This window comes from Melozone crissalis, unplaced genomic scaffold (assembly GCF_028551555.1).
Source record: "Melozone crissalis strain CALT ecotype California unplaced genomic scaffold, PUWL_Pcris_2 ptg000013l_1, whole genome shotgun sequence".
Classification (NCBI taxonomy): domain Eukaryota; kingdom Metazoa; phylum Chordata; class Aves; order Passeriformes; family Passerellidae; genus Melozone; species Melozone crissalis.
This window is the reverse complement of record NW_026535791.1, coordinates 55504355-55531758: the sequence shown is the minus strand read 5'-3', so window position 1 is coordinate 55531758 and position 27404 is coordinate 55504355. Positions and strand designations below refer to the sequence as shown.

General features: G+C 41.4%; 2 protein-coding genes across 4 annotated transcripts in view; both read right to left on the bottom strand.

Moving 5' to 3' along the window:
* Positions 1–1822: 1822 nt before the first annotated feature.
* CLDN34 (claudin 34) lies at positions 1823–2467 on the bottom strand. Its single transcript, XM_054272330.1, has one exon. It carries the CDS (start codon positions 2465–2467, stop codon positions 1823–1825), a length of 645 nt encoding a protein of 214 aa, XP_054128305.1.
* An 18761-nt stretch (positions 2468–21228) lies between these two features.
* The window catches only part of SHROOM2 (shroom family member 2), a 115749-nt gene continuing 109573 nt past the window's right edge, over positions 21229–27404 (bottom strand). For all 3 annotated transcript variants that reach the window (XM_054271586.1, XM_054271587.1, XM_054271589.1), the window contains exon 10: positions 21229–24077. In XM_054271586.1, coding sequence (XP_054127561.1) covers positions 23811–24077 — 267 coding nt within the window. In that variant the 3' untranslated portion in view covers positions 21229–23810. The remainder of the gene's footprint in view (positions 24078–27404) is intronic.

The window sequence follows — 27404 nt, the reverse complement described above, 5'->3', positions numbered from 1 at the left end:
TTGGTAGTTTACTACTGTAATAAGTTTGCTGGTGGCATAAACACATGGATAGATTTCTTTTTTTTTTCTTACAACTATAATATGATATAATCTAATACTATTGTAGTCCCTGAGTGAAGAGATGACAATACTACTGACAGTACTATTGATCTGTACCTTTAAAACTGAAACCTACCAATATTGTAAAGAATTTACTTTAGAAACCAAACTGGAAACAATGTATAAGAAATAAGCTATTAAACTGCCTTCATTGAAACACTACTTGAAAGTGCTTTACAGCATCATAAAGAGTCAAAAGTTAAGATTCTTGCATCAATGAAATAATTACCAGTGATGAGATAAACTGCTCAAAAAGTGACTGGAGAGGAAATGAAGGTGCTATGGAGTTTCTATCTTGTCAGACTGTACAGCAAAGTCAAGCCCAGGGGAAGATATGTAGGAAAAATTGGACTGCTAGAACAGGCTGGACCAGTAAAGCCACCAGCAAGATGTCCTGGTTTGTTGGCAATTTGCCTTGTCTTGCAACGTCCAAAAACTATTCAATTTTTTTAAAAAATTATTTTCTTTTTTCTATGAATCCATGAGTATTTTAAGAAATGGAGGACAATTAAAAGAGTAAAACTAAATTACTTAGATTTCTGTGGCATTTCTTTAAAAATGTGACAACATTTTGAGGGCCTCTTTCAAGAGATCATCTGTTTGTCAACATTGTTGGCTCATTCCTCCCAGTCTCTAAACTTTTTTTTTTTTTTAATTGTCCTTATTGCAGTATTTGGGACATTTCTCTTTCTTTTTTTCTTAGGTGAAGTTTGGTTATATGTGCCACAGTTAGCAGCTGTGGCCATTAGAGTGGGTTAAGAGAAGAAGATTTTCAGGGAGCATGTAATCTCCCAGCCATTCTAAGCATCTTGGAAAAGGGCAGTCTTTGTCTCTACATTGATTATAAACAGAACCTGAAGTGACCAGTTTGGATACAGATTTCTAAATCAGATGAATCATACCCTGAAAGTTGCCCTGAGTACTCCTGGTTACTGAGAGCACTGATTTTGACATTAGTTTTGTAATAACTTGTACAAGTTATTTCCGTCTTTTGCAATACATTTGGATTCAGTGATGTGTCAGATGAAGAAGCAAACACTTGCAGACTTTTTGGCTCTGCCTCCATTAAGAACTAAAGAGCTCACCTTCCCCACAGGCAAACATGTTGCAACATAAAATGCAAATAGCTTGAAAGAAAACCAGAAGCAGTAAAGGAATGGCTCTTTATGTGCCCTAGAGGAAGAGGAGAAACTGGCAAGACATTTATAAGACAATTCAGGGAAGAGTCATTTGACACAACCATGATGACAATCATATTATTGGTTTTAAAAGTCTTGACTTGTCACGAAATGTACTTTGCTACAGATGTAACTAAATAAACAACAAAAGCTTAGTACTGACAAGGAAAGAAATTCACATTTAATACATGTTACTTCACATTTTTCTTACAGGACAGTTCATTCAAAGTCAGCTCTTTGAGCATGGTAAACATTTTACACCAAAAAAAAAAAAAAAGTTAATCAATAATGTTTGCATATACAAAAGAGGACAACTGGCAAAATTTAATCACATTTGCTGCTCAACAGCAGTTATGTCAAAGACAAACCTCTGTTAATAGGTGAGTACTAAGATCATGACTCAGCTGGTTCATATAAGAAAATAGCATGGCTACTATGAAATAAAGTTAAATTCTGCAGTTCCTTAACTTTACAACCACTCATGCTGCTGCCCTTATCTCTTAACTATGCTCTTGTTCTGAAATAGCATGGGGGGATTTGTCCTGTCAGGATTTCATGATAGTGTTTGCAGTCATGGGAAATCTGTATGAGAGAGAAAATGTCCCACTTAGCAGCAGGAGGATGACAGCCACAATCCCAACAGGAATGGCAGCACCAGCTTCCTGTGCTGCTGGACTGGAGGGCATGTAGTAAGAAGGAGGAAAAGCTATGCTCTGGTTGTGAGTTACAGAATAGAAATTCCAGCTCACGGGAATCAGGACACACAGACCAGCAGATATGTAGAAGAAGCCCCCCACCAGGAAGAACGGGGCAATGAGAGGTTTGTGAGTGACTCCCATATAGACATTTCTCAGAGCAAATATTGTAGCGGCCAGTCCCAGCAAGCCCATGAACATGGCAATCAACAGGAGACCCTGAGCAGCGTAAATTTCATGGGGGATGAAGGAGTCATAGCCACTGAATTTATGGCAAAACTGTTCTCTGTAGCCAGGTGAGACGTAAAGGTAACTGATGAAGCAGACTTTCCAAATCCCCACCCAGGCAATGCCAGAGGAGATGACAGTGGTGTTGTCCACATGCCACACTCTCCATTCCACAATTCCCATTGAAACCGTGCACAGGATCCAGCCTATGGTGCCCAGAGCAAAGGCAGCAAGCTGGAGGTGTGAGGTGCTGACCAGGGAGTTCATCCTTTGGAGCTCTCCTGCCCTGTCACAGACACAGGTGCCATGCAAAGAGAGACAGCCACTGCAAAGAAACAAAAAAAAAAAGACAAAGACAATTATTATTTGGGTGAATAGATGAACCTGTCCGTGAAAAAGAGAATGTGTGTGTACAGGGAAGATGGCAGTCATCTTTCCCCAACTTTAATGAACTGTTGAAATTTAATATCCATGGACAAGTAATATAGAGGTTTTAATTCTGTATATGTCATGGTATCACACAGAGGAGAAAGAGTCTCTGATGAGCTCCCCTAAAGATCTCCTTTTTACATTCACAAAAGGAAAACTGATGGGTTTCTTCCAAGTTATTGTCTTCTTTGTTAATTAACCATTATGTTCAAAGATCCTTTAACACATTACATATAATCATTAGGCCTGGAGTTACTGGCTAGCAGGAACAAAATCTGAGAAAATCCTCAGGTTCCTGACTGTTGCAAGAGATCCTACACAGCAGATCCTGTGCTCCTTTCTCCCAGCAGCTGTGGCTTTGGTGCTGGAGCCCAATCTGTACAGACTTCAGCTTTTGTGCTGTGTTTACTGAGAGCTGCTGGGACCAGTGTCAGACAGAAAACACCACAGTTCAGAGACATGAGCAAATCCACACCACAAAATCTAACAACCACTGAACTTTGACCATTTTCAGATTAACTAGCCATGAATGCATTAGCAGAAACATTTGAATTAATCAGAAATGTAACACTGTGCAGGGGGTGGAACCTGGATATGCTGTCATTGCTTTCCCACCGTCAAACTTTACCCAAGTTTTTTTTTTGCTGCTTTACCTTTGCAAATCCCACTTGTTTATAAATTGCCCAGTTTATAAATTGCCCAGTTTCCCCAGTTTGAATAATCCTAAAACTGTGCTGGAAAATATTTTAGTCATTTAGATTTAAGATTTGTTTGCTGCCAGTACATTCTGAGTGCAAATTAGGGTTTTATTGTATTAAAAAAAAAAAGAAAAAAGAAGAAAAAATATCAACAAATCAACACTTAATTTCCCATGTCTTTTGCACCATTTTTTGAATACTTACAGGAATGATCTGTGATCAGTGAAGATATAGCCTCAAATTTATGTAACTCTGAAAGGTTCTAGGCATCTGTATACTTCATAAGTTTTCTAAAATACTTTTTCTACTGTTCCTATTTAATTCAAAATTGGAGTTGACTCTAATAAAATATGTCTGCCACCATGTTTTGTGTACTAGACACTAAACATAAAGACTAAAGCAACAATTTTTCCATTTACTGATCTTAAGGTAACCAGATTCAGTTGGCAATACAATCTAGTTGCAAAAATCCACCTGTGGAAGTCTTAAAAAAAGAAATATCTTCACTAACAATATGGCCTTAAGCAGACAGTGTCCCTCTTCTCATCCCAGTGCCCACTACATACTTACTTCAGTCCTGAAAGTGATGCCAGCCATGAGAGGATGGGACAGAGTGATTTTTGATGCCAGACAAACACAGCAAGATCTGCAATTTTATCATTCTGGCCTCCCAGTTCATCTATGTATCTCCAATAGATTTCCTGTGGGATATATTAATCTCCATTATTGCAAGTGTGCATTTAATGCTCTCCAGCATGGAGAAAATTGCTCCAGAAGAGTCTCTTTTATGTTTATCTACTTAAAGAGAAACCAATTTATAAACACTTTTTCAGTTTGCTGCATTATTTACAAATAATGCAATTAATTTACAAAGTGATTATAAATCCCCCTTTCTAACTAACTATTTTATTAGGCATGGAGCACAGTAGCTTCTCTTTCTGTCCCAGTTCCTCATAACAGCATCATTTCTGTTCCTGTCCAGGGGTGGGAAGGGGCTGGACAGAACAAGGGTGAGCAGAGGAGTCCTGTGCTGACTCCATTCGGTTTCTCTTGGAATCAGGGGAGCACAGAGAAGCCAAGCCTGAACCACGTGAAGAACCACATTTTGTGTAGAGCCCACATGTCTGTAACACTTCTTGTGTACACCATAAACATTAATGTAAACAACTTGCTGCTATCAAGGTCATAAAAGACATGTCAGCAGGTGAATCCTTATCATCAACACCTTTTCAGAATATATTATCAGCTTGTAACTTCATTTATTGAATGTACCCAACTGTCTGCTCACAGAATTAAATGAGAATAAATTCCCAGCCCACTATCAAACCTGCATGTGCTGAGATACTTAGAATCTTGCTCATTTTAATGATAAAATTAAAAATTAGGGAAAGATCTTTTTCCCTTTAAGATTCTAAAAAAACTGTGGAACAAGCAAACACATAGATGAAAGATTTTAAGGCTTATACAAAAGTTCTGAGAACACTGGAGAATAACCAGCTAACAAAGATGGGCTTTAGATGAGTTATCAGGTGTCTAGACACACAAAAAATTGCTTATGTAGGAAATGATTCATTTTGGCTCATTTCTCCACACCCTGCCCACTGGAGCATATTTGATCTAGCCTGGTATAACTGACTTAGAGAAAAAACAAGGTTCAAAAGAAGTACTTTTAAAATCGATGATGAAATTAAATTACGGTTCTCATCTCATACTTTTCTGTTTTGGAAAATCAAACAGAAGCCTATACTTAATGACCTCCTGGTACTGAGATTCAGCATGAAAATAAAGAACAAAATATCAAGGTAAAATAGTTACAGGATTTTTCTTGACATAAGAAAACATGTCAAAATAAAAAAAAGTTCTAGTTCCAGATTCCAGTCTCCATCACTATGAATATTAATAAACACATAACAGGTTTTGCTGACATAATGAAAAGCAACAGATATGTTTTCATGTGTTGCTATATGATATCGATATCACTTGCCAGAAGCATTGATTTGAAAGGAAGCCTTTGGGCAAAGAGGATCAGGGAAACTCCTTTTCTCCCAAGTGTGGAAGACACATTGATTTTCAGAACTACAGAGGCAAGTATTTAAAAAAAAAAAAAAAAAAAAAAAAACAAAACCAAATAAGACATTTCTCTTGCAGATGCCAAATAAAACAAGGAGCGAGCTGCAGAGGGCGTCGTCCTCCAGGATTTCAGCCATTCCAGCGACTCCCCTGCTCTGAGGCCTCAAGAGGGAAGAAAGGAGGGAGGGAAGGAAGGGAGGAAGGTCATATCAGGCTGGGGTTTACAGCAGCGCCTGGGTCAGGGCTTTGTCAGCTTTTCCCTCAGCTGGACCTTGGGGCTTACCCTGCACAAATCTCTATCCACAGGAGGTGGGTGATGCAGGTGCTGAACTTGGCTCAAACACCAGCAGTGCCATTCCTGTGGATTTCAAGAACAGAGGCATCCCTTTTGGAAAGGGAAAATTTGATCTGTCACCAACTTGTCATCCACAGATAAAAACCCCACAAACCCAAACAAACAACCCGCCAAAATTTTAAATTTTAAAATTTAATTAAAACTTCTGGTGCCTGTACAAATACCCTTTTCAGCCTTCTGGGAGAAAAATGGGAAAGCTCAGTCCCTGCATGTTTGAGCTGCATTGGATAAAACACAGTTTAAAGCTCAGGTCATATAGCAGGGTGTGCTAACACAGACAGCACTGGCCAGTTTCATGCTTTAGTAATTACATAAATATTTTGAATTAATTTAATTAGTGTAGTAAGGTTACCTATATGGCTTGAATAATACACTGATGTAACACAGTCACTAGATGAAATGTCCTAAGGCAAATGAACTCATATTCAGTCAGCTACAGGAGATCTTCTGAGTAATTAGGTGGTGTCACTGCCTTGATTCTTGGTTCTTGATTCAGGAGCTCACTCAGAGCTGCAGATTCCAGCATTCCAGCTTTGCAGACCAGCTACTTCATGGGATGGGTCAGCCTACAAAGGCAATCTGGCCAGCAGGAACAAGCTGGGTCTGTGTGGTGTCTGTGTCAGCATGACTGAAAACCCTTTTCACTGAAAGAAGTGAGAAGTGGTTTTGAGAGGTGGCCACAGTACCATCTTTCCGTATCCCATTATTTCATCCACCTTTTCATTTAAAGTATACTCAGTTCAACAAGTACCCCATCAGCTTTTGGGGATAGTCTTTGGAAAGTCTAGAAACAGTAGCTAAAAACAGAGACCTGCTTCTACAAGCTTCTCACCTGGCAGCCATTTTCTCTCTAAATATATCTTTCATTTCCTTCACTTGGAAGGGCTTTCCTTCACAGATATGTTTTTAATTAAATACCCTAGTAAAGTAAAAGCGAGACAGAATCATAGGATGGTTTGGGCTGGAAGGAATCTTAAAGATATCTTGTTCCAATCCCCTGGCCATGGGCAGTGGCACCTCCCACCAGACCAGGTTGCTCAGAGCTCCATCCAACCTGGCCCTGAATGCTTCAAGGGATGGGGAGTCTGCAGCTTCTCTGGGCAACCTGTTTCAGTGCCTCACCCCCCTCACAGTAAAGAATTTATTCCCAATATCTGATATCAGCCTACTGTCTTTCAGTGGAAGCCATTCCTCCTTGTCCTATCACAGCTCCTGATGAAGAGTCCTCTCCAGCTTTCCTGTGGGTCCCCTTCAGATTCTGGGAGGCTGCTATGAGCTCCTCACACAACTTTCTCCTCTCCATGCTGAACAGCCCCAACTTTCTCAGCCTGTCTTCATAGGGGATTCATTTAAATGTAAATTTGCCAGCATTCAATGCAAATTTGCACAGAGAAGACAGAAGTTACTAGTAAAAGATGATACACTTGTCAGTGTATTCACCCAAAAATAGAAACTTGAAGGATCCTTTTGTTTTTATTGCTGATTTTATGTAAATTAAGCATTGCACAGTGAGTAGCTCTTTTTCTTTATGAAAAGTATGTTGAGCCATTGCACATGGACTTGAGGGACAGAGTGAGGAATGAGTTTCCCACACTTAACTTCAAGAAACAGAGAAGATGCCTGAGAGCCATGTTGACTTTCCTACAGCTGCAAGCTTGCTTCTAGGAGAAAAAAAAAATGAAAGCAAGCTGCTCTTACAACTGCTAAGTGGTTTCATAGAGGGGGATTTGGGTCATCTGTGCATCAGGCTTACCTTTAAAATGACTAAAATGAAATGTTGCAGTTGAATAACTCAGTTCTTTGTGGCCACAGCCCCACCTCCTGATATTCTCAGGAGCAGGAAAAAAGATAAATTGAGCTATCTTGTAATTTTGTCAACACTTCTTTTTCTTCCAGTTATTGTTAGTAACAAAGGGCTGGGGCTATGATATTGATTCTGAGGGTGGAGAAACTTCATTTACACCAAATGCATTTCACTTCTGCAATTAATACTGTGTCTTCCAAGCTGTTTTAATTACATATAGTAGTCTATATGCATTGATTGGGTGTCAGATCTGCTTTCTAAAACTCACCCTGCCTTAAGTTCCTGAATCAGAGACTTAAAAAGCCCTGCAGGTAAATGCAAGAGAGAAAAAAGCTATCCAGCTCTCTTAATTCATGCATTTAAAGATAATTGGGCCTTTGAGGTTACTGGGTCTCAGGCTCCCTCCTGAGGGATGAGGCATGTGCCAGGGACAGATGTCCAGATTGTAGGGGTGGCATAAGGAAGTGTCCCCAACCACACAATCACCTGCAAGACTTGTCTTTAAATTCATCATTCCATATGATGGGTTGAGAGCAAGAGGGCTGCAGCTCTCAGAGGCATTGAAAGGAGTTTGCTATTTAGGAGAGGTCCTTTGGTTGGTGTGTGCTGGGTGACAATTCCCCAGCAGCAGCACCCCCTCTGCAGTATCTCTTACCTCTCTGGTACCTGAGGCTCCAGGCAGAGCTGGGCAGGCCAGCCACCAACACCTGGCACATAAGGTCTCAAACACTGAAACTGCAGGGAAATATGAGATGGAGCTGGGCCTTGTCATGGAAATTTGTGAAAGTCTTAAACAAATTGCATGATCCTTGACATGATATTCTGATGAATAGAATAGAATAGAATAGAATAGAATAGAATAGAATAGAATATATTAAAGACTGATTAATGCCTTGGGATCTCCTTGAGTTTGGATGTATCTAGAAGAGAGCTTCAGAAATGTTTTTTATCCTTCTGCCATCACTGTTTCAGCACAGCTCTGACCGAAAGACAGCTTTGTCTAAGGCCATCTACTTGCTGTAGTCCAGTTCACAAGATTTGCCACCACTGGCTGATAAATCAGTCCATTCCTACCTTCTTCAATAGACATTCCAAACAGTCAGTGTGGCAGTTCTTTTGTTCCTATTTTCCTAGAAATAAAATTGGCTGCATTTATGACCCATTCCTTGAATACATCTCCCTGACACTCATGAAGTCTTGAGCTCTGATATCTCATATTTAGATTTTAGCTAACATACTTATTTTCAGTTAAAAAAAGACAAAATAGTGGGGCCTAGAGCCTTAGAAGTCATTGTAGGGTATGTCCAGATTTGTAGGGTATGTCCAGATTTGTAGGGTATGTCCAGATTTAACATGCCTTTTGTCCCTTGTCCCTCCAAATGTCAGGGTCCAATGTTATAAACTCTGCTGCTTCCATTTATTCACTGTGTTTGAAAAGAAGCAAACCAAAGTAATCTTCATTTCTCTTCCATCAAGTAAGAATACATTGAAACTTAGCTGTGTAAAAGTCTTTGCTTATTTCAGGAAAATGTTTTGATTTGCTTTGATAATAGGATGAAATGAAACCGATTCTATAAATTCTCACTGTTTTCTCACAGCCTAATTTACTTTTCTCTGTCTGAGCCCATCTTATGCTCTTGTTTCATAAGGAAACATTGCAGGCTGGTAGGCAGTGAGATGGCAGTGGGATTGACCCAGAACTCAGATGACCCAATATTATTAGAGTCGCTACAGATTGTTTTGCCTCTGTCTTGAAGGGAGTTTCATTTAGAGCCAAAGTGGAACAGTTTAGAGACATTCCAGGAACGACAGCCCCTGAAAAACTGAGGCAGATAACCTGGCTGTGTGGAGATGGGATCCTCTCAGGAAGCTTCAGAAAGCAGAGGGAGCACAAAAGCTTGCCTACTCTGGGTGTCTGGCACAGAGAAAGGAGCACTAATGTTCAGTGGTGTAAATAAGGCAAGCACATCTGGGTCCCAGAGAACTCACAAGGACTGGGGAGATGAGGCACTGAGCACACACCTGGGGCATGGGAAGATGTCACCCAAGAGCAGACACCTCCCAGCCAAAAGAACAGGAACAAATGCTTCCTGGAGCTGCAGAAGAAATTAAAAACTCCTGAAGCAGCTTGAATGTCAGACTGGAAGTGCTGCACAGGCACCTGGCTGGGGGCAGGAGCATTCCTGAGCCAAGGGCACGTAAGGAAGCGCTGCTAAAGGGGCAGTGGGAGAGCACAAAGGCTGCACACAGCAGCCTGCACAGAGCAGCCTGCACACAGCATCCTGCACACTGCAACCTGCACACAGCATCCTGCACAGAGCATCCTGCACACAGCATCCTGCACACTGCAACCTGCACACAGCATCCTGCACAGAGCATCCTGCACACTGCAGCCTGCACACTACAACCAGCACACAGCATCCTGCACACTGCAGCCTGCACACTACAACCAGCACACAGCATCCTGCACACTGCAGCCTGCACACTACAACCAGCACACAGCATCCTGCACACTGCAGCCTGCACACTACAACCAGCACACAGCATCCTACACACTGCAGCCTGCACACTGCAACCTGCACACTGCATCCTGCACACTGCATCCTGCACACTGCAACCTGCACACTGCAACCTGCACACTGCAGCCTGCACACTGCAACCTGCACACTGCATCCCGCACACTGCAGCCTGCACACTGCAACCTGCACACTGCATCCTGCACAGAGCATCCTGCACACTGCAACCTGTTGGCCAGGCTTCCTTCGTACATGGGGGAAGTGGGTGCAAGGGGAGCCTTCCAAAAGGACAGGAGACTGTACTTGCTTCCCAGTAAATGATAGCTAAAATAAAATATGCTAAAAAATGTTCCGACAGAAGAGTGATGTCTGAGTCTCCCTGTCTGAACCCACTTGCCTGCCAAAACCCAGGTATTCTACTGCAGCTTGTAACTAGCTTAAAGAGAAAATTCATGACAAACTCTTCTTATATAAAAGAAGCATATAATTATTTTTTGCAGCCCACGTAAGCAGGAATTAAGTTATTTCCACTTACTTACAGAAATTAAGTTATTTCATGCTTTAAGCAAATATTTTTGCTTTAGATGATGCCAGGCATCACATGCATTTCTAAATTAACATTCAAATCCTGCTTTTGAAAAGTGTTATAGCCTAGATGCAGCTTTATTGGGCTATACTGAACATGGTTTACTAACCAAATCTTTTGTTTAAGGTAAGTCTTGCAGCAGAAAGGGAATTTAAAGAAAACCAACCAGTATAGTAATTACAAAGGTCTGTTCTTATCAATATCTCTATGATTTAATACTTAAAAACTTAATTCTTCAATTCCCAGTTGGGAAAGCATTCATTATAGAAAACAAATAAATACTTAAATCTCTCCCCATCTGTTCTCTATCAGCACTTCATAAAATAAGTAATATTAAATAAAAGAGGGGACTTACTTCTCTGAGTCTGAGAGTTGCCTAAGGCTTTGAAGCAGTGTCAGCTGGATGAAGCAAGTTCCAAAAGGGAGGTGGAAAAAAATGCCCATGCGAATTGTCCAACTTGTTACGCTACCAAATAGGTACCTCACGGTTCCTTGTCACTCTCCCACTAAGTCAACAAAGATGTAGGAAGTCAGTTAATCATTAACATATAAAATATGAAAGCTTTGCCATAAGCCATTTATTCTAATTCCTTTAAAACACTTACCAAAGTATCTACATAATTCCCATGGAAATTACAGTTTTCTGTAATATACCCTTTCAGAAAATCTACCTTTTTGATTGCATGATTTTTCAGCTTGAGACCACCATGATGTCCCAGTCTGACAGCTCAAAAGACACAGAATTCTCATCTGAAAGAGAACAAAGTGATTTCATAATTTTTTTTTTTTTTTAGATTTTCTTCCTATATTTATGCAACTTAAATTAGGGCAGCTCTGCAGTGGGAAGAAATACAGGGGAGAAAGAGGAGTTTTTCTAAGGAGCAAATTCAAGCTGAACTGCTCTCTTGATGGACTCTGGTTGGCAGCACCCACACTTTAGTACAAATAGTACTATGCTTGCTATCCCAGATGCTTAAAAAACCACACACATTTTTTAAAATTATGTTATATTTGCCTTGCTTCATGGTTTTCCCATGAATGTAAACAACAGCTCTTACAAATTGGAAGAATGTTCTTTGCTCTGTTCTGGTTTCTTCTCTTTGAACCCTACTCTAAACCCTGATAAATTCCAAACGAGGCACTGGCTCAGCTGGTTACAGAACAGTGCTAACAACACCAACACTGCTAGCACACTGCTGTGTGTTCAATCTCTGTCTGGGCCATTCCCACAAGAGCTGGACTCAATGATCCTTGTGGGTCCCTTCTAACTCAGAATATTCTGTGATTCTGTGACATTTCAAAGCTTGGTCTCAAAATACAAGTAAGTTTATTTCATAGAAATACCCTGAAATGGGGAGGCCTCATTGAAAAATTCTTTTCATTGAAAAATTCTTCTCATTATAACATGCACAAAGGCTGGTCATTGCCCTCACTAAAGAAGGCTGGAAAATGTCCTTAATTCATATCCTCCTGTTTTTCTGCATCACCTTTAATCCTCTCCTGCTCTATTTTCCAGCTGATGCCAGTTCACTGGTTCTTTGTGCAGGTAATGCAGCCTGGCCATGACAACAGTCTTGTCCTCTCCTGCAGTCACCAGCCTGGGATCTCCTCTCTGGCTGCTCAAGATGGATGGGGTTGGTTTGGTGCACGGGCAAACTCAGCTGCTCAGGCTCTGCTGCTGTGTGACAAGAAACCAAACACACAGACACAGACACACACAGACGAGACACAGACACACACACACACACAGACACACACATACACACACACAGACACACACACAGACACACAAACACACATACACACACAGACACAGACAGACACCCCGATGGGCTGCTGTCATCTGCCAGACTCCAGGATGGCTCTCTGACATCCTGACAGGGCTGCTGATTCACAAGGACAGCATCCTTGGGCAGTAGGCAGCTGGCAGATAGATTCCTTTTCTTGCATTTAATAACTGTGTGGGACAAAATTTGCAGGCAAAACCATTGCTGATTTTACACATGAAGCTGCTGCACACCCCTGTTTGACTCACCCTGCAATAGGAGGGGCATCCCCTGCACTATTCCTAGAAGAACAATTCTCACCAAATTCTGTCTCTGACCTATTTCTTCTCAGTCCCAAAAAAACAAGGCAAACAAAAACCAACACGACATCAAAACCAAAACCACTGTGATGCTTAAGAGATCAAATTGTAATAATGAGGTCAATGTGTTTGTCAGCCACCATCACCACAGTGAAGTTTAATTCAACTGGAAATCTACAGTTCTCAATCTGTGATAACAACCAGCAGCAACAACAAGCATCATTACATTGGTGAGAAAGACAATACACACAATGGAATGAGAGAAGATAGGAAGCAAATTGCAGTATGAAGTGTTTTTTCTTCTCAGTGTATGATTATGAGTTCTATAAACATATTCCTTCTTAGTGTAAGAGTGACAAATTATTAGGAAACAGATAGAAATTAACTCAGTTTCTGACTACCTTATTCAAAAGAACACATTTTAAACCTAAGACTTTATTGTTCCTTGAATGCAATGGTTAATACTTTTTGAGGCAGAAAACATTTGCTTTCTTCCTCCATGGCCTGCACCCAAAGCACACTGAAATAGTGGAAATAGTTCTGCTGACTTCAAAGACCTTTAGATCAAGCCCGGTCCCTTCTGTGGTTTACAATTTCATTGTTAAATACCACAGAACAGGAAATATTTGTTTCAAGTTACTTTTCCTTTGATTTGCTACACATTTTAAAAGCAGCCTGAAAGCAAGACTCCATGCAAGGCCCACTGCCCAGCGAGTGGTACCTCGTAGGCAGCTGAGAGAGCCCCTGCACAGCTCAGGTACTCAGAGGCTCAGGTACAAGTACTTCCCCATTTTCTGTTTCTGTGACAAAGGCTGCTTCTTCCAGGAAGCACCGCAGCCCCCTGCAGCAGCTTGCCACTCTGTGGTCAGTGAACTGGGCATTAGAGCTGTTGCATCCTCACTCTTGGTTGCTCCCTGCCTGTCCTCAACAGATCATCAGGCCAGCAACTCTCCAAATCCAGCGCTGAACCTAAATGTGGGCCTCTAAAACCACTGTTCGAGTCTTAGTATTTCATAAACTTCTTTCCTAACTGTTTACCTTTATGGCCAAACCAAGTTATCCGTTAAAACCTGGGAAATTCAGAGATGACACAAATACCTCCACCAAACTCAACGCATCTCTCACCATTGAGTGCTCCCCAGCCCAGCAGCAGCTGACCTGCTGCCTGTTCTGCCCAGGCCTCTTCAGACACAGAGCACAAATCCATTGTCAACAGCTGCCTCTGAAGAGGCAACCCACTGCCAGCCTCAAGGACTCCAGAGGGAAGCACTACACATTATCACACACTCAGCTCAATCCCAAATGCCACCCACCCTGTTTATAGCTGCCAGCAGGTGCTGCTTGTTTTTATAGATAATCCCATTGGCTGAGAAGTTTTCTGGCTCCTGAGAACTTGCTAATAGGTTTGTTGTGATTATGTCATTATATTTTGTGTGGACTTGATTTCTCCTCTCTTTTGTGACGTTCCAAATAAACATCCACAATGCTCTGTCCCTGCCATCCTCTGTGTTAGTTCCACTTGTCCAGTGAGGATGGGATTTAAACACATGTTTCAGTCTAAAATTACAGTGCACTCTGTCACTGTATGAGAGGGATTATATGTTATCCCTTCCAGCAAGAGAAACACTGTTCAATATCCAATTTAGGTGTTACAAGCCAGGGAGACTGTACCTCACTCATGTCTGAACTTGCTTCCTTTCAGTCTTGCACAGCACTAATATCCCTAACAGTGGTCACATACTTTTTTAGTGCTTCTTCTATCCAGAATATGTCAGAGACCTTTTGTCCAGCATCCACAGCACTGGCAGTGTCCTCAGAGGCCCTGCTGACACACTAACATCCCTTTATTTTTGTCCTTAACTTTCCCTAGATTCCCTTATAACTGAGCCAGAAGACTCACAGAAAATTCCTACAAAAATCTGACCCTGTTACTATTGGTCCATTAGAATCCAGGGGGAAGAGGGAACACCCCAAACCCAGCTGCCCAGGCTGCCTCCAGCATGGGCTGTTCAGACCTTTTCTTCAGAGACCAGCAACTGTAGATCCACTAGAATGGGCTCACTATCCGTTTTTGAAGCAAAATTGAGATTACTATTACAGGCTCAGAAAGTTTAAGAGGAATCATTTCACTGTGATTGTGTCTCACAAGGGGCTGATTTAAAACCAATAAAATTCATCTCAGCAAGAAATTGAAGTTTTTTCCTGGAGATGCAGAACACAAAAGCTGGCATGCATGAAATGAAGGGCTGCTAAAATTAGATGCACTCTTGTGGTTTGGGTAGGCTCCTGGTTATTCCCAGATACCCAAAAGTAGGTCATTCAAAGCTTAACAAAGACATTTCCCTCAGAATTGACATTTTAGAGCCAGTTGAAAAGACCACCTGACGGGAGAATGTTATCAACACGTCACGCTGGGGTTTCACTCTGCCTTGGCAGCGTTCTGGGAGAGCTGCAGGGCTGCACCACCAGGCTTTTGTCACTTTCTGCAGCTGCTTTAGCAGCTTGCTCTTATCAGCTGTTAGAAATGACAGGGAAATCAAACACCAATGAATTTTCATTAAAGGGAATGAAAGTAAGAGATCAATAGAAACCTTTAGCTGCTAACAGAGCATGGGGGTTTAAAAGCTTTACAAAGTTTTTTTTTTTTTTTCCCTCCACAAATGATGGGGAAGTATTAAAGCTGTAGTTTAGGAGAAGCATATGAATAACTGGTTGCTCCTTAGCTGATCATGGCCATGATGTGAGGTGGGAGATCTTTAGGATCTTTACTGAGACCCTAAAAGGGTTTCTGTACTTTTGCCCCAATTCCTGGCTACTGTAGTAGCTAAATAATGACTGTGATCTTTCATCTGACCACTACCCTATTTAGATTAATGCAGTAGGAAGTAGATAGAAATATTCTGGTGACCAGAACATAAGTAAAATAGGATCCTGCAGAAAGCAAAACAGATTTCTTAGGAAAACCCAAACAGCCACAAGCTGGATGCCAGTGGAGAGCAGGATGCAGCTCTGCAAAGAACTCCAGACAGGGCAAATTCCTTAAATATGTGAAGGGAAATTGCTTTTCAAAAGCATTTTATTCCAGCATCTCCAGTGCAGAGGCAGGACAGCTCTACTATTTATCCTTGTGCTGGTGTGTCATTTACTTGGCAGTGGGGAAGAAGTGTCACCCTGCCCCTGCTTTCCCTCAAAGTCCTCCCTCAGCAGATCACAAGTCACAAGGCAGAAATGAAAGGTCAGCAATGCTCCAGCACATGCTGAAGCTTGGGACAGTTTCAAAATGTGAGGACAACCACCTGAAAAGAGAGTAATGTTTTTATGGGTAGCTCAATTGGTCAGCACAGGAGCACTGGTAGGTAGCCCCAAAAGTAGGAGAGAAAACAAAAGCAAACTTAGTAACTCATTGAACCAGGAAAAGGAGAAGGGTTTGTGGCAGTTCCTACAGGTGCATGTGTGGAGGGGGTCTGTAATGGAAGAAAAAATATTGTCTGAGCCATGCTGCCTGGAGTGTTCAAACCCAGGGCTTGCAAACTCCCACCTGCTTTCCTGGCCTCCAGAAGAAATCCATGTTATAATGACTGCTGCCCTTTAAAGACCCCTGCTATAAATCTGTGGCAATCTAAATATTTACCAAAGCAGTCACACCTCGGTACGTGACTGTGTAATGTAAGAACAGCAAACACAAAAGGTGGATTTATAGTGCCCATAAAATTTTCATCCCAGCTTCCTGACTTACAGAGACTTTATGGCCAGCCTTCACATTGCACTTCCCTGGCATTTTTGATAACAGTACTGCACTCCTGACACCTTTGAGTATTTGCAACTAAATTTTATTTTCATGAATCTGTCTGGTACTTGCTGGGTCTGACAGGGCTTTCTCTGCTCAAACAAGTCTCATGCTGTATGTGATGCCCCATAGCACACACACAACTTTTAAATCCCAGTTTTGTGATCAAAGTGCTCTTTGTTATGTATGACATACTCTGTACTCTCTAATAATTTACATGAATCTCTTCTCCCATTTTCCTCTCCTTTGCATTGGATATAGACTGTGGGATTAGACATAATATTTTACAAAGTTTATGAAGTTTTCAGCAACATTGCATCACAAGTTACTGCTTTTCCTGTGCTTCAGTCTTTCTTAGAGCATAGAGCTCATGTGAACTATCATTCACGGTGATCCCACACACATTCAGAGTGTGGTCTGTGTCATTGCCCTGTCCATGTGACTGCCATCATTTTCTCCTTGATTAATTGCTTTGCATGTCACCATATGAAATGATAATTTGTTTGAACACACCCAGAGTACCAATTTTTCTCTATGCAACTTTCCTCTTCTCTGTTTGCCATACATGTTGCAAACAGTGACCATTATCACTGGGCTTCTGTTGTAATTATCACTTATTGGTTTTGTGGAACTGCCCATTGCAAAAAATGCTGGTCTAAGTAACTCCACCTTTGCAAAACCAGTGTGACAATGAAGTTTACTCACCTAGGTTTGTTTCTTCCCTGTTGAGTAAAAATAGGAAGTGGTGGGTTTTTGAGAATTCTTTAATGGGGCACATTCTGGTCACACTTCTCCATGGAGAATTTCTGCTTTCAAATTCACTGATGGCCTACCATGAACTATGTAAGAACGTCCTGGGAGCAGAAACCCAAGATCCTCTACTCCCTTTTGACAAAAAGGCTGAATGTTTAGGTCTTCAGCTTCTTGCTCTCCAAATTATGCTTTCCTGGCAGAACACAATGATCCAACTTCAACAGGAACTGGGTATTGGTATTATTGGTAATTGGTATATAATATTGTATTTGGTACAGAATTGGTATTCTGCCCTCAACCAGAAGCCTGGTATTAAACTGAGCTCCAAAGAGGTGGCAATTAGGTCAGCAAAACCCCAGAGAACAAGCCAGGTCACTCATTCTGTAAATGTGTGCTGTGCTGCAAACACCCTCATCTCCCAACTTGTGTGACTTCAGCATCTCAGCATGTCCAGCGAGCTGGGCTGTTGGTGAATTTAGGATGATCTCAGAGAAAGGATGACTTCTTCCACAAAGGGTAACTTCTTGGAGGCTCCTTAGTGCCAGAGAGCTGTTCAGTGTCTCCTGAGCCTATGAAGGGCTGTCACTGAGTGCACAGAACACAATGATCATACACAGCGAGATCTGAGATTCTGAAATTCCGAGTTACTCCCTGTAACTTTAATTTTCAAAAATGCTTTAAGGTATTTTTACATGATAGTGACTAAAAGGCTTGCCCTAGCACATGGAGACAGAACACTTCTGCTGTGTCACGTACGGAGAAAGAAAACCAGGAAATTCAGAGTCCCAAAGCACTCTACCACTGGCTTAGTTTTAGTTCCTTCAGGGCACTGATCCTTCCAGGCTTTCTTGGGTTTCACTTCCTTGTGATCTCTATCATCCCATTAATAAGAGAATGACTGTTCCACCCCTTTCTAGTCAGTGTTGGCCACTTTCGATCATCACAGCTTGTTTTCCCATTTTATCTCTGGAGGAACCATACCTGTGTGAGAAATCTGCTGAAGCTGCAACTCCTGGGAGTGGCAATGAATAGTATTCACAGGAGTCATGCCTTTCCTATTTAGATACTGAGATAAACAATCTTATCTTCCTTCTATTGCTTATTATTTAGCCTGGGACTGCTCATTGTATTTATATTTCCTTGAGGCATTTAGCAAAGACACAAGTGTAATTTCTCAGTAACAAACACTATGAAGAGCAGACAGCTGGGAAGTGAAACAGATGTTAAAATGATTCTCATCATGAAGATTTTGTTAATTCATCTCAGGCTTTTGGACTTCACAGCTCCACCGAAACAATGTTTTGGTACAACTCTAACAAGCAGACATCCATTGCCCTGTTTCCAGAACATGTTCTCCATGGGGAGCCCAGCAGATGCTGCTGTCACAAGGACCAGCAGCAAATCAACAACGCTTGGTAAGGTCGGACCACAGGTTCCGCAGAGCCAGTACTGCCTCCTCTCACAGAGGTTGCTGGGAATGAATAGTTCAGTTAACACAGCTGCAGCTTGGTGTGCTGCAAGAAAGGCTTTCTTTCACTAATTCTTTCACTTTAAGAAAAATCTTTCTTTCACTAATTCCATTAAAATATAGGAATTGACAGAATATATATTGACAGTTCTCACCTGGAACATGTAGCATGCATGCTTTTTAGATGCCATTTTGCTGGAGATTTTATGTTACTGAAAGTAAGTTTGATTATATTTCTGTATCTTCCACTACATCTTCAGCTTCACAGTCACAAATCCATTTGCTTTAATTAAAATCTAAGACAATCACGAGCAGCAAATGAAAGTATTCCAATAAAAGATGAAATGCATTGGGAATCTGGTTGTTCTCCAGTGGCACTGTTGCAGGTTAACAAATGACACCTGGAGAGGAGGAGTTACAGAATTCCTCCCTCTGCTTCACCCCAGAAGGGATGCCAGAAATGACCACAGATATCCTTGGTATCCCAGCCCTGGCAGCAGCCAGCACAAGTCAGTCAGCAGCAGCAGGCAGCAGGTCATGGCAGCTAGAGGATCCATTTCTTGTAACTTCACCAGTTTGTTGCATGGGGGGGACTTGAGAGGAAGGGATGTCACAGGCTCACTAACACTGCTGTGTTTGGCAGTGGTGGAAGGCACATCCTGGCCACTGGGCCATCTCCCCCTGCAGAACCCAGACTGCCCCCAAGACAGATATCAAAGCATCTAAAAGTGAAGCCATTGTGAGGATTTTTAACATATGAGAAAAAAACCCCTGCATTTCCATTAGCCTTGTGCTTAGGAAAGGCTCAACTGCTGTGACTAAAATAAAACTCAGTCTAAGATACTGGCCCACGTGGTTACAACCAAGAAAAAGGTGTTTATTGCAGCCTCAACTAAAGGGATACCTGCTCTGCTTGTAGGTGTGCTACTGTAGCCTGAGTGAAAATCACCTCCTGTTACTTAACTGCACCATATTTGTTTCAATTCCAATTTTCCTCTGGAATGTAGTAACTTAACCTACTTCAAATGGAACAGCTTCATCCTTAGAAACATTATAAAAGCAGCAGGTAGAAAGAATGAAACCCAAGATTTCACAGGTGAGTTGCTAATTCACATGGGTTACCCATCTTACAGTTTATGGACCATTATAATCAGTTTTATGGATCATTATAATTAGTTAAGTTGCAGACTGGAACTGTGGTAAGTAAATGTGATGACTGATTTACCACTGCTGACAAGTGACAACATATAATCCAGTTTAAAGATGTGATTGTTAATTTTCATGACATTCTGTGGGCATGATCTGCTCAAGTATATAGATAAAAACCAATTTGCCTTCTTAAAAACCTGCACAACTGAAAAGTCTTTAATTAGAATAGGCCTTTAAACTTCTGCAGTGAATGAGCAGACACCACTAAAGCAGGAGCTGCTTTCTACTGCATCTCATAAGGGCTTGCTAGAGCTACTGGGCTGCCAACAGGTTACTTCAGCTGTAAAAACTGAGACAATCAAGTACACTAAAATTAGTCACTAGAACTTGATTAGGAAAGAACATTGTGAAATGGTGACTCCTTTGAAATCTGAAGGTCTCAAGTACCCCATGAGAAAAAATAAGAGCTGAATTTCAGTTTAAAGGAAGGCAATTAAAAAATGCAAATAGTACACAAAAACTAGACTGTTACTCCTCTGGATTATACCTAATGCTCACAAAAACAGGCACAAACAGGTGGGAGCACGTACAAAGAGAGGAAGAAGAAGGGTGAAAAGAAGTTTAGAAAAATCCTACAAATATCCAAGTATTTTTCTTTCCCTAACTTCCTTTTCCCAGATTTTATAAAGACCTTCACAGACAATCACAGACAATTTCCAGGATCAAGCTATGGTTCTGTGATCTGTGGTCACCTCTACTATAAATTTGTGCACACCTGCCAGTGTTTCCCAGTAAGGCAGAAGACTCTGCAGTTAATCTGAGAATCCCTGTTAAACTGAAGTTGCTGTGAAAGTCTGTTAAAGTTGGAGAGTTCACAAGTGATCTGTTCTTGCAGAAAATCTCACACACCACTGACTTTGGATATTTCTGTATGAAGTATCCATTCTAGGCATGGATGAAGCTGAAACAGTGGAATTGCCCAAGCAGGAAAATCTAAACTGCTCCCCTAGGATGTGCTCTCTAAGTGCTGAGAGACCCATTTGTTTTATTGACCCCACAACACATTTTATCTTTCTGCCATCTCATATTCCCACTCTGAAAATATTAAATAGACACAAACACATTTCTGGTACTTACCCTGGGAACTTGAGAATGATGAATTACTCAACACATTAAATAAGCTGTACAAAGACAACAAACTACTTCAGACTACAAGATAACTGGCCTGGCCTTGAAAAGCACTATTGATGGGCACCACGAGATGGCCAACACTGCAAAGCAGCAAAGCAAAGCAGAAGCTTTTGACATTACCACTGCACACAAAAACTAACTCTACATTGAAATATACAGTTTATTTTCTCGAAGTCAAGCAATACCATTTGTCAGTAGGTACATGTTAAGTGTCAGGCAGGAAAACTGTACACTTCCACTCTGGGCTGCAGGATCCAAACAGTTGGAGAAGCACTGTGGAAATCTTTCACTATACAAAGAGATCTAGAACTGAGAACAACAAAGGATGAAGGAACAGCCATCCCCAGGACGCCAAAGGCAAAACATTAGCACCAGATTTTTTTCAAAAAGCAACAGTACAGCTATTTACAGATTTACATATAACATTGGGAGGCCACCATCTTCACGTTTCCAGGGTGAGTGATTTTCAAAAGTTTTGAAAAAGAAAAGGAGATATTAGTGTCTACACAACTGTTCTGTGAAAAGGATAATAGATATAGCTTTCACAATATTGCTACCTTTTATCAGAGATCTAAATCAAAGTACTGTATACAAACACATTGTAATTATATTATTCTTCACATTTCACATACACATTTCAGAGTAACCACAATATGTAAAATTTTTAAAATGCCACAGATAAAACAATGCACACTTTTCTCCAAGCTAAGACAAGCATAATTTATTTATGTTTAGTTTTGGGTTTGTTATGTTTAAGGGATAGGTTTAAGGACGAAGGGACCAGTTGTCCTGGGAACATAGCAGCAAATAACTGTGAGATGCCAGAAGACTACATTTCTGAACTAGGAGGGAGAAACTAAGGTCAGCTGTAGGTCTTGTAAAATGGTAGCTCCATTTGACCTCAACTGATGCACATCAACATCATTTCAATTAAAATTTGGTCCACGTATACAAAGTAGTGCACGATAAGGGTGTGTGTGGGGGCAACAGTCCTTTTCATGTTTGCACCTGTCAGTAAAGGAACTGCCTCCAGAGGAGTTTTGTTCCCCAGCTCCCCAACTCACAAGGAATTCACTGATCAGTGCCTTTCCAGTTCTCTCCCCACAAAAGAGAGGATTCAGGTAACAAGGACAGAAAAACTCTTATGAGTGCTGCCATACTGCAGGAGTAGTGGGAAGAATTCTTTGCTCTCTTTTCAACAACTGACTGTATTTTCAACCTGCTTAGCTACAGACTGGCATTCACATCAGCCTTGAAAATGGCTTCTGGCAGGGGAATCTATTTGTCTGAGGAGAGATAAATCTTTCCCTTAGGACAATGGAAATGGCATATACACAGTCTTCCCAGACTTTCTTTGCCTGCAAAACTTTATCTTAACATAGAACTTCACACTTAAGACACTGTAGAATCTTACTGCAGGTGTCTATGCAAGTCAGCATAACCCATTATGTGCTGCAAACATGAGTTAGCACCTCTTTTTAGAGCTACTGGAAACTATCTGAGTCAATGGCAGTATTATGAGATCAGATTAGTGATCTGATACTATGAACTAACATCCTCTCCTTTATCACTGTTCAATGGAAAAAACAAGCAAACAGTCCCACTTATGTTCACAGTTACAACACAGAGTTGCTCCAAGTAATGCACAGTATTTACACAGCAGAATTGTTTCTATTGCATTTGGTAGTCTGAGAAAGAGGAACAAACAACATTATGTAGGTCAACTTCAGTATAACTTAATTGTCTATATAAAACCATCACAATGTTGAGCAACCAGAAGAAAAACACAAGCAGTGTCCTTAACCTACATTTATTTCCATGAAGTGTAGTGGGTTTGGGACAAGAAGAATAAAAACATGCATAAAAAAAGCACAAAAAAGCAAACGAGCCTTGTAAATAATTTAGATGAAAAATGCTTTGAATAAAATCAGCACAGTACTTCCAGCCTGTTTCTTAAATCAAGTACAACTTGGTAAAGAAAATCACTTGCATTGCATTAAGAGTGTACAAATGTCTTGCAAAATAATTTAAAAAAAAATCTTCATCTAGGTAGGCATTAGGTGATTTGCAAGATTTGCAAGCTGCTTAAGAAGCATTTAACTAGACTGATTTTGAAGTTGTTTTCTGCATGGGGAAAGTGCCATCCTATATACAATATTACAAAAAAGTGTCTGATGCCACAGGATCAGAGTGACACTGTATTTCAGCAATCTGAATATATTAGCTATAAGATGCATGCTTCCCCTATTTAATGTGTCTTTAAAAAAACATAAAAACGCACTAAATTTAGAGCTTCTAAATGTGTCTGCATTTGTGAATTGCTGTAGGGTTTTCCAGCAGACTGTGCAGCATCTGAACATAAAGGAACTATACAACCTATTCTAAAAACCATTGTTTGCATGCACAACTGCCACAAACTTTGAACATACTGAGCAGAAAGGTTAAGAGTCTCTCCCCTTTTGTGGAGCTTTCTGGAAGTTAAGCAATGAGGAACAGCTGTAGAGTCCAGCAATAAAAATGTGTTCTAAAAAAATTAAATACATCATTTAAAAAAAAAAATGAAAGAGAGCATTATTGCTGTTGTGAGAGCTATTTTTCTCTTGTGCACTTGTTTCTCTACCAGACACTCAAGCAAGCCAAGAGACTCATTTGTACACTTGGAAACTGCCCCATCCCTTCCTCCTTTCCCATATTCCCACTGCTGGTTGGACTGTGCCCTTATTTGAGCCGCTCGGGCTGGAGGCTGTCAGTCAGACACTTCAGCTGCTCCTCCCCCAGCTTGATCTTGTCCTCAAGCTCTCTCTGCTCGATGATGAGGGCTGACTTCATCTTCACAAAGTGCTCATAGTCTGCTAAGTTCTCCTCGCTCAAGTAGTTGGCCAGGATGTCGAAGACGATGCGCTCTCGCCGATCCAGGTTCTCCTTCAGCTCCTTGGCATCCTCGTGTTGCTGGGTCAGCAGCTTTTGTTTATCTACCAGTGTCCGCTTGGGAGAAAGGAAAAACAGTTCAAAATTCACCGGGTTCACTAGGCTGGGACAACAGCCTCACTGTTCAATTCTCTCTCAAGCTGGTTTTAGCTACAGAGACCTTCCTGAATATTTAGAAAGGTGGAAAAAGAACATGCCTTAAAATTTAGGCTAATAAAATGCATTAACAAACTGAAAAAAAATAGTAGTAAATCAATGAAAAACACACCATTACTTTCTGTTGGCCACAAAAGCATTACTTCAAAGACTCCTTTACTATTTAATAGTTATAAATAGCTGTATACAATAGAGTTGCCTTTGAAGAATAGTTATTCAAATTAAGACTCAGCTGTCTTACATCTTCCACACAGCACTGGCACAGCTGTGGTTCCAGAACCCAGAAACAGACCAGCTAATGGAGCCATTTGTCCTCATACAGCTCCTGACACTATTTAGCAATTCTGCTGCACCCACAAGCCTTTCCAATGACATTTGATGTCCTGTGGTCTTCAGATGTGAGCAAGTGTGAAAGCTGAGGCAAGACCACAGAAGGGCAAAAGGGAAGCAAGAGAAAGAGGCCAGCAGAGGACAGCAGCCTCTCCCCCAGCATCACCTGTCTGCACAGCCAGCAGCCCCACCTGAATCACCTGGCTGCCCTCTGGCAGTACATGGAGAGACAGCAGCACCACCAATCCAACCCATTTCAGATGTCTGCCTACAAGTGATTGCTTTTTTCCAGTGACAGAGTATGGAAGGCTTACTCTGATATGAAGAATTCTGTACAGGTGTCTGAACTAAATTAAAAAGTGTCCCTAAGAGGTACCAATCCATAACTTCTAGCTTTGCTTCAGAGATGAATTTTCTTTGAGAAGCTTTCTTCAAATAAACCTCAGTCTGTTCTAATAAATGTGTCCACCTTTTTAATTTGCACCTACTGTTAAATCACACATGCTGTTTAATAAGCCTGAAGGATTTATAGAGAAATGTTTTTGTAGGATATAAAACAATCTTTTCAAGATGGAAGTACAAGACAAAGGGGGCTACAGACTAGTGAGCTTTAATAAACCTACCTTGTCAGAGTTCCTCATGCATCCTGTGCTGACTCTTTCTACAGACAGACCAAAGCTCAAGAGTGAAATGTTTTCAGATCTGTGCTCTCAATGTACTTAAAATACACAGCCTAGATTAACTCAGGATTCAAGACAGCTATGGAAGACAAATCAGAAAAATCACACACTATTAGAAAAAAGTTTAATCTTCCCTTGAGCTTATGCCAGGGGAAAAAAATCCCACTGCAAGTCGCAAGCAGAATTATCTGCTGCAAAGACATGGAACTAAAGGTTCTCCTGAGCTCACCAGGGCAAGTAGCAGACAGCCTCAAACCCAGAAGTGTGGCTAAACTGCTCCCAGGGCAGCCTTGCAGGTGTGTGCATGCTGAACAGCAGTAACTAGCCAGAATGCAAGAGGATGTGGACAAAAAGTGCAAGCAATGAGAAGACACTGGCCTTGTTTGTAAGAGGAAGGGGGCTGGTAGCTCTTCAGATGAAGCCCCTTTTAGAAGCCGAACTTGAAATACCTGATACTGATCCCTGTGGCAAAAAAAAAAGACCCATAGCAGAGCATCTGACAGTCAAAGTATTAACTCAGCAGTTATTATTTGACTGCTTTTATTGAGAAAGTCTGGTAAGCTGTTGCTGGCTCCTAGAAAGTGGAAGGTTATCAGAGCAATGTTCATCAGACATCATCATCTTGGAAAGAAAAATCAGTGGTCACTGGGACTATACTCCCCAACAATGGAAGCAAAATCCTCTGTTTTGTTTATATGGTGCATTAGTGGTTCACCATGTATTATCATCTGACCTACTAAAAGGACAAATACTAAAGGACAACCAAAAAAGCCACAGGCACCAGTCTAAATGCAACACTTCAAGATACATTTCATAGAATCATAGAATGGTTTGGGTTGTAGGGCACCTTAAAGATCATACAGTTCCAACCCCTGCTCCCACCAGACCAGGTTGCTCAAAGCCCCATCCAACCTGGGCTTGACTATTTCCAGGCAGGAGGGTGGGTACCTCTCTGGGCAGCCTGTTCCAGTGCCTCACCACCCTCAGGAAAACTTCTTCCTAACATCTTATCTAAACCTGTCCTCCTTCACCAGAAGGCCATTCTCTCTTGTCCTATCACTGCATGCCCTTGTAAAAACTCCCTCTTGTAAGCCCCCTTTAGGTACTGGCAGGCTGCTCTAAGACCTCTCTGATAGTCTTTTCTCCAGGCTGAGCAGCCCCAGTTCTCTGCTTGTGCAGTGCTCAGGCCTCTGATCCACTGAGTGGCCTTGCTCTGGACGTGTTCCAGCAGGTCCCCATCCTTGTGGTGTTTTGTGCCCTTGAGCTGGATGCAGCACTGCAGGTGGGGTCTCTCAGGAGCAGAATCCCCTCCCTTGACCTGCTGGCCATGCTGCTTTTGATACAGCCCAGGACAAATTTGGCTCTCTGGGCTGCAAGTGCACATTGCTGGGTCATGTTGAGCTCTTCATCCACCAATACCCCCAAGTCTTCCTCCCCAGGGCTCATCACAGTCCTGATGGATCTCTCCTGGTGTTACTGTGGCAAGATTGGTGTCAGTGCATGTGAAGATGAATGGGGATTGAAATATGTTAGGGATTTGGAGTTCTGTCAGTATAAATTTCACATCAGAACACACAGACAATTTCTGATTGTCCTTACTACACCACCTCCTCACCATCTTCCTTTTCCACATCCAGCCAGTAAACTATTTTTATCACAGCTCTCAGACTGTGTTTCCTATGTACCCAAATCATGGTAGCTCCTTCCCCATCACACAACTGCAACCACACTTAGAAAAAAGTCTAATGAAGGATTAAATTTCTCCAAGTGTCAGAAGCTTTGATCTGCCCTTTAATAAGCTGTCAAATACTTTCCTTTCCACCTCAGTCACAGAGAAGTCTGAGCAGCCATTAATCAAGTATGTTGGGGCCAAACAGCAAAAGCAGAGCTTCAGATCAGTCCCAGCACTTACTGGTTCTTATGTGTGAAATAATGCAACAGGCAAAAGAAACAACATGAAGCCACAGCCTGTGGAAAAAATTCTGTTACAACATTTAGCTGGACTGTTGGCATTTCAGTGCACAGCTACAAGCCAAAAATCCTGCTTCACATTCACTTAACCGTAGAAGCTAAACTCACTCCAAACACACACCCCCTCCACACTCTCTATTTATTTTAGCCCAAGTTTCACAGGATCTACATCTCTCCTTTGGTGCATATCTGTGTTGCTATCTCTCTCCTTCCTAGGTAAGGTCTGATGGGATTTGAAGTTAAAAAA

Excerpts from the sequence above, each read along its gene's own strand:
- CLDN34 (XM_054272330.1), bottom strand. The coding sequence starts at position 2,467 with ATGAACTCCCTGGTCAGCACCTCACACCTCCAGCTTGCTGCCTTTGCT.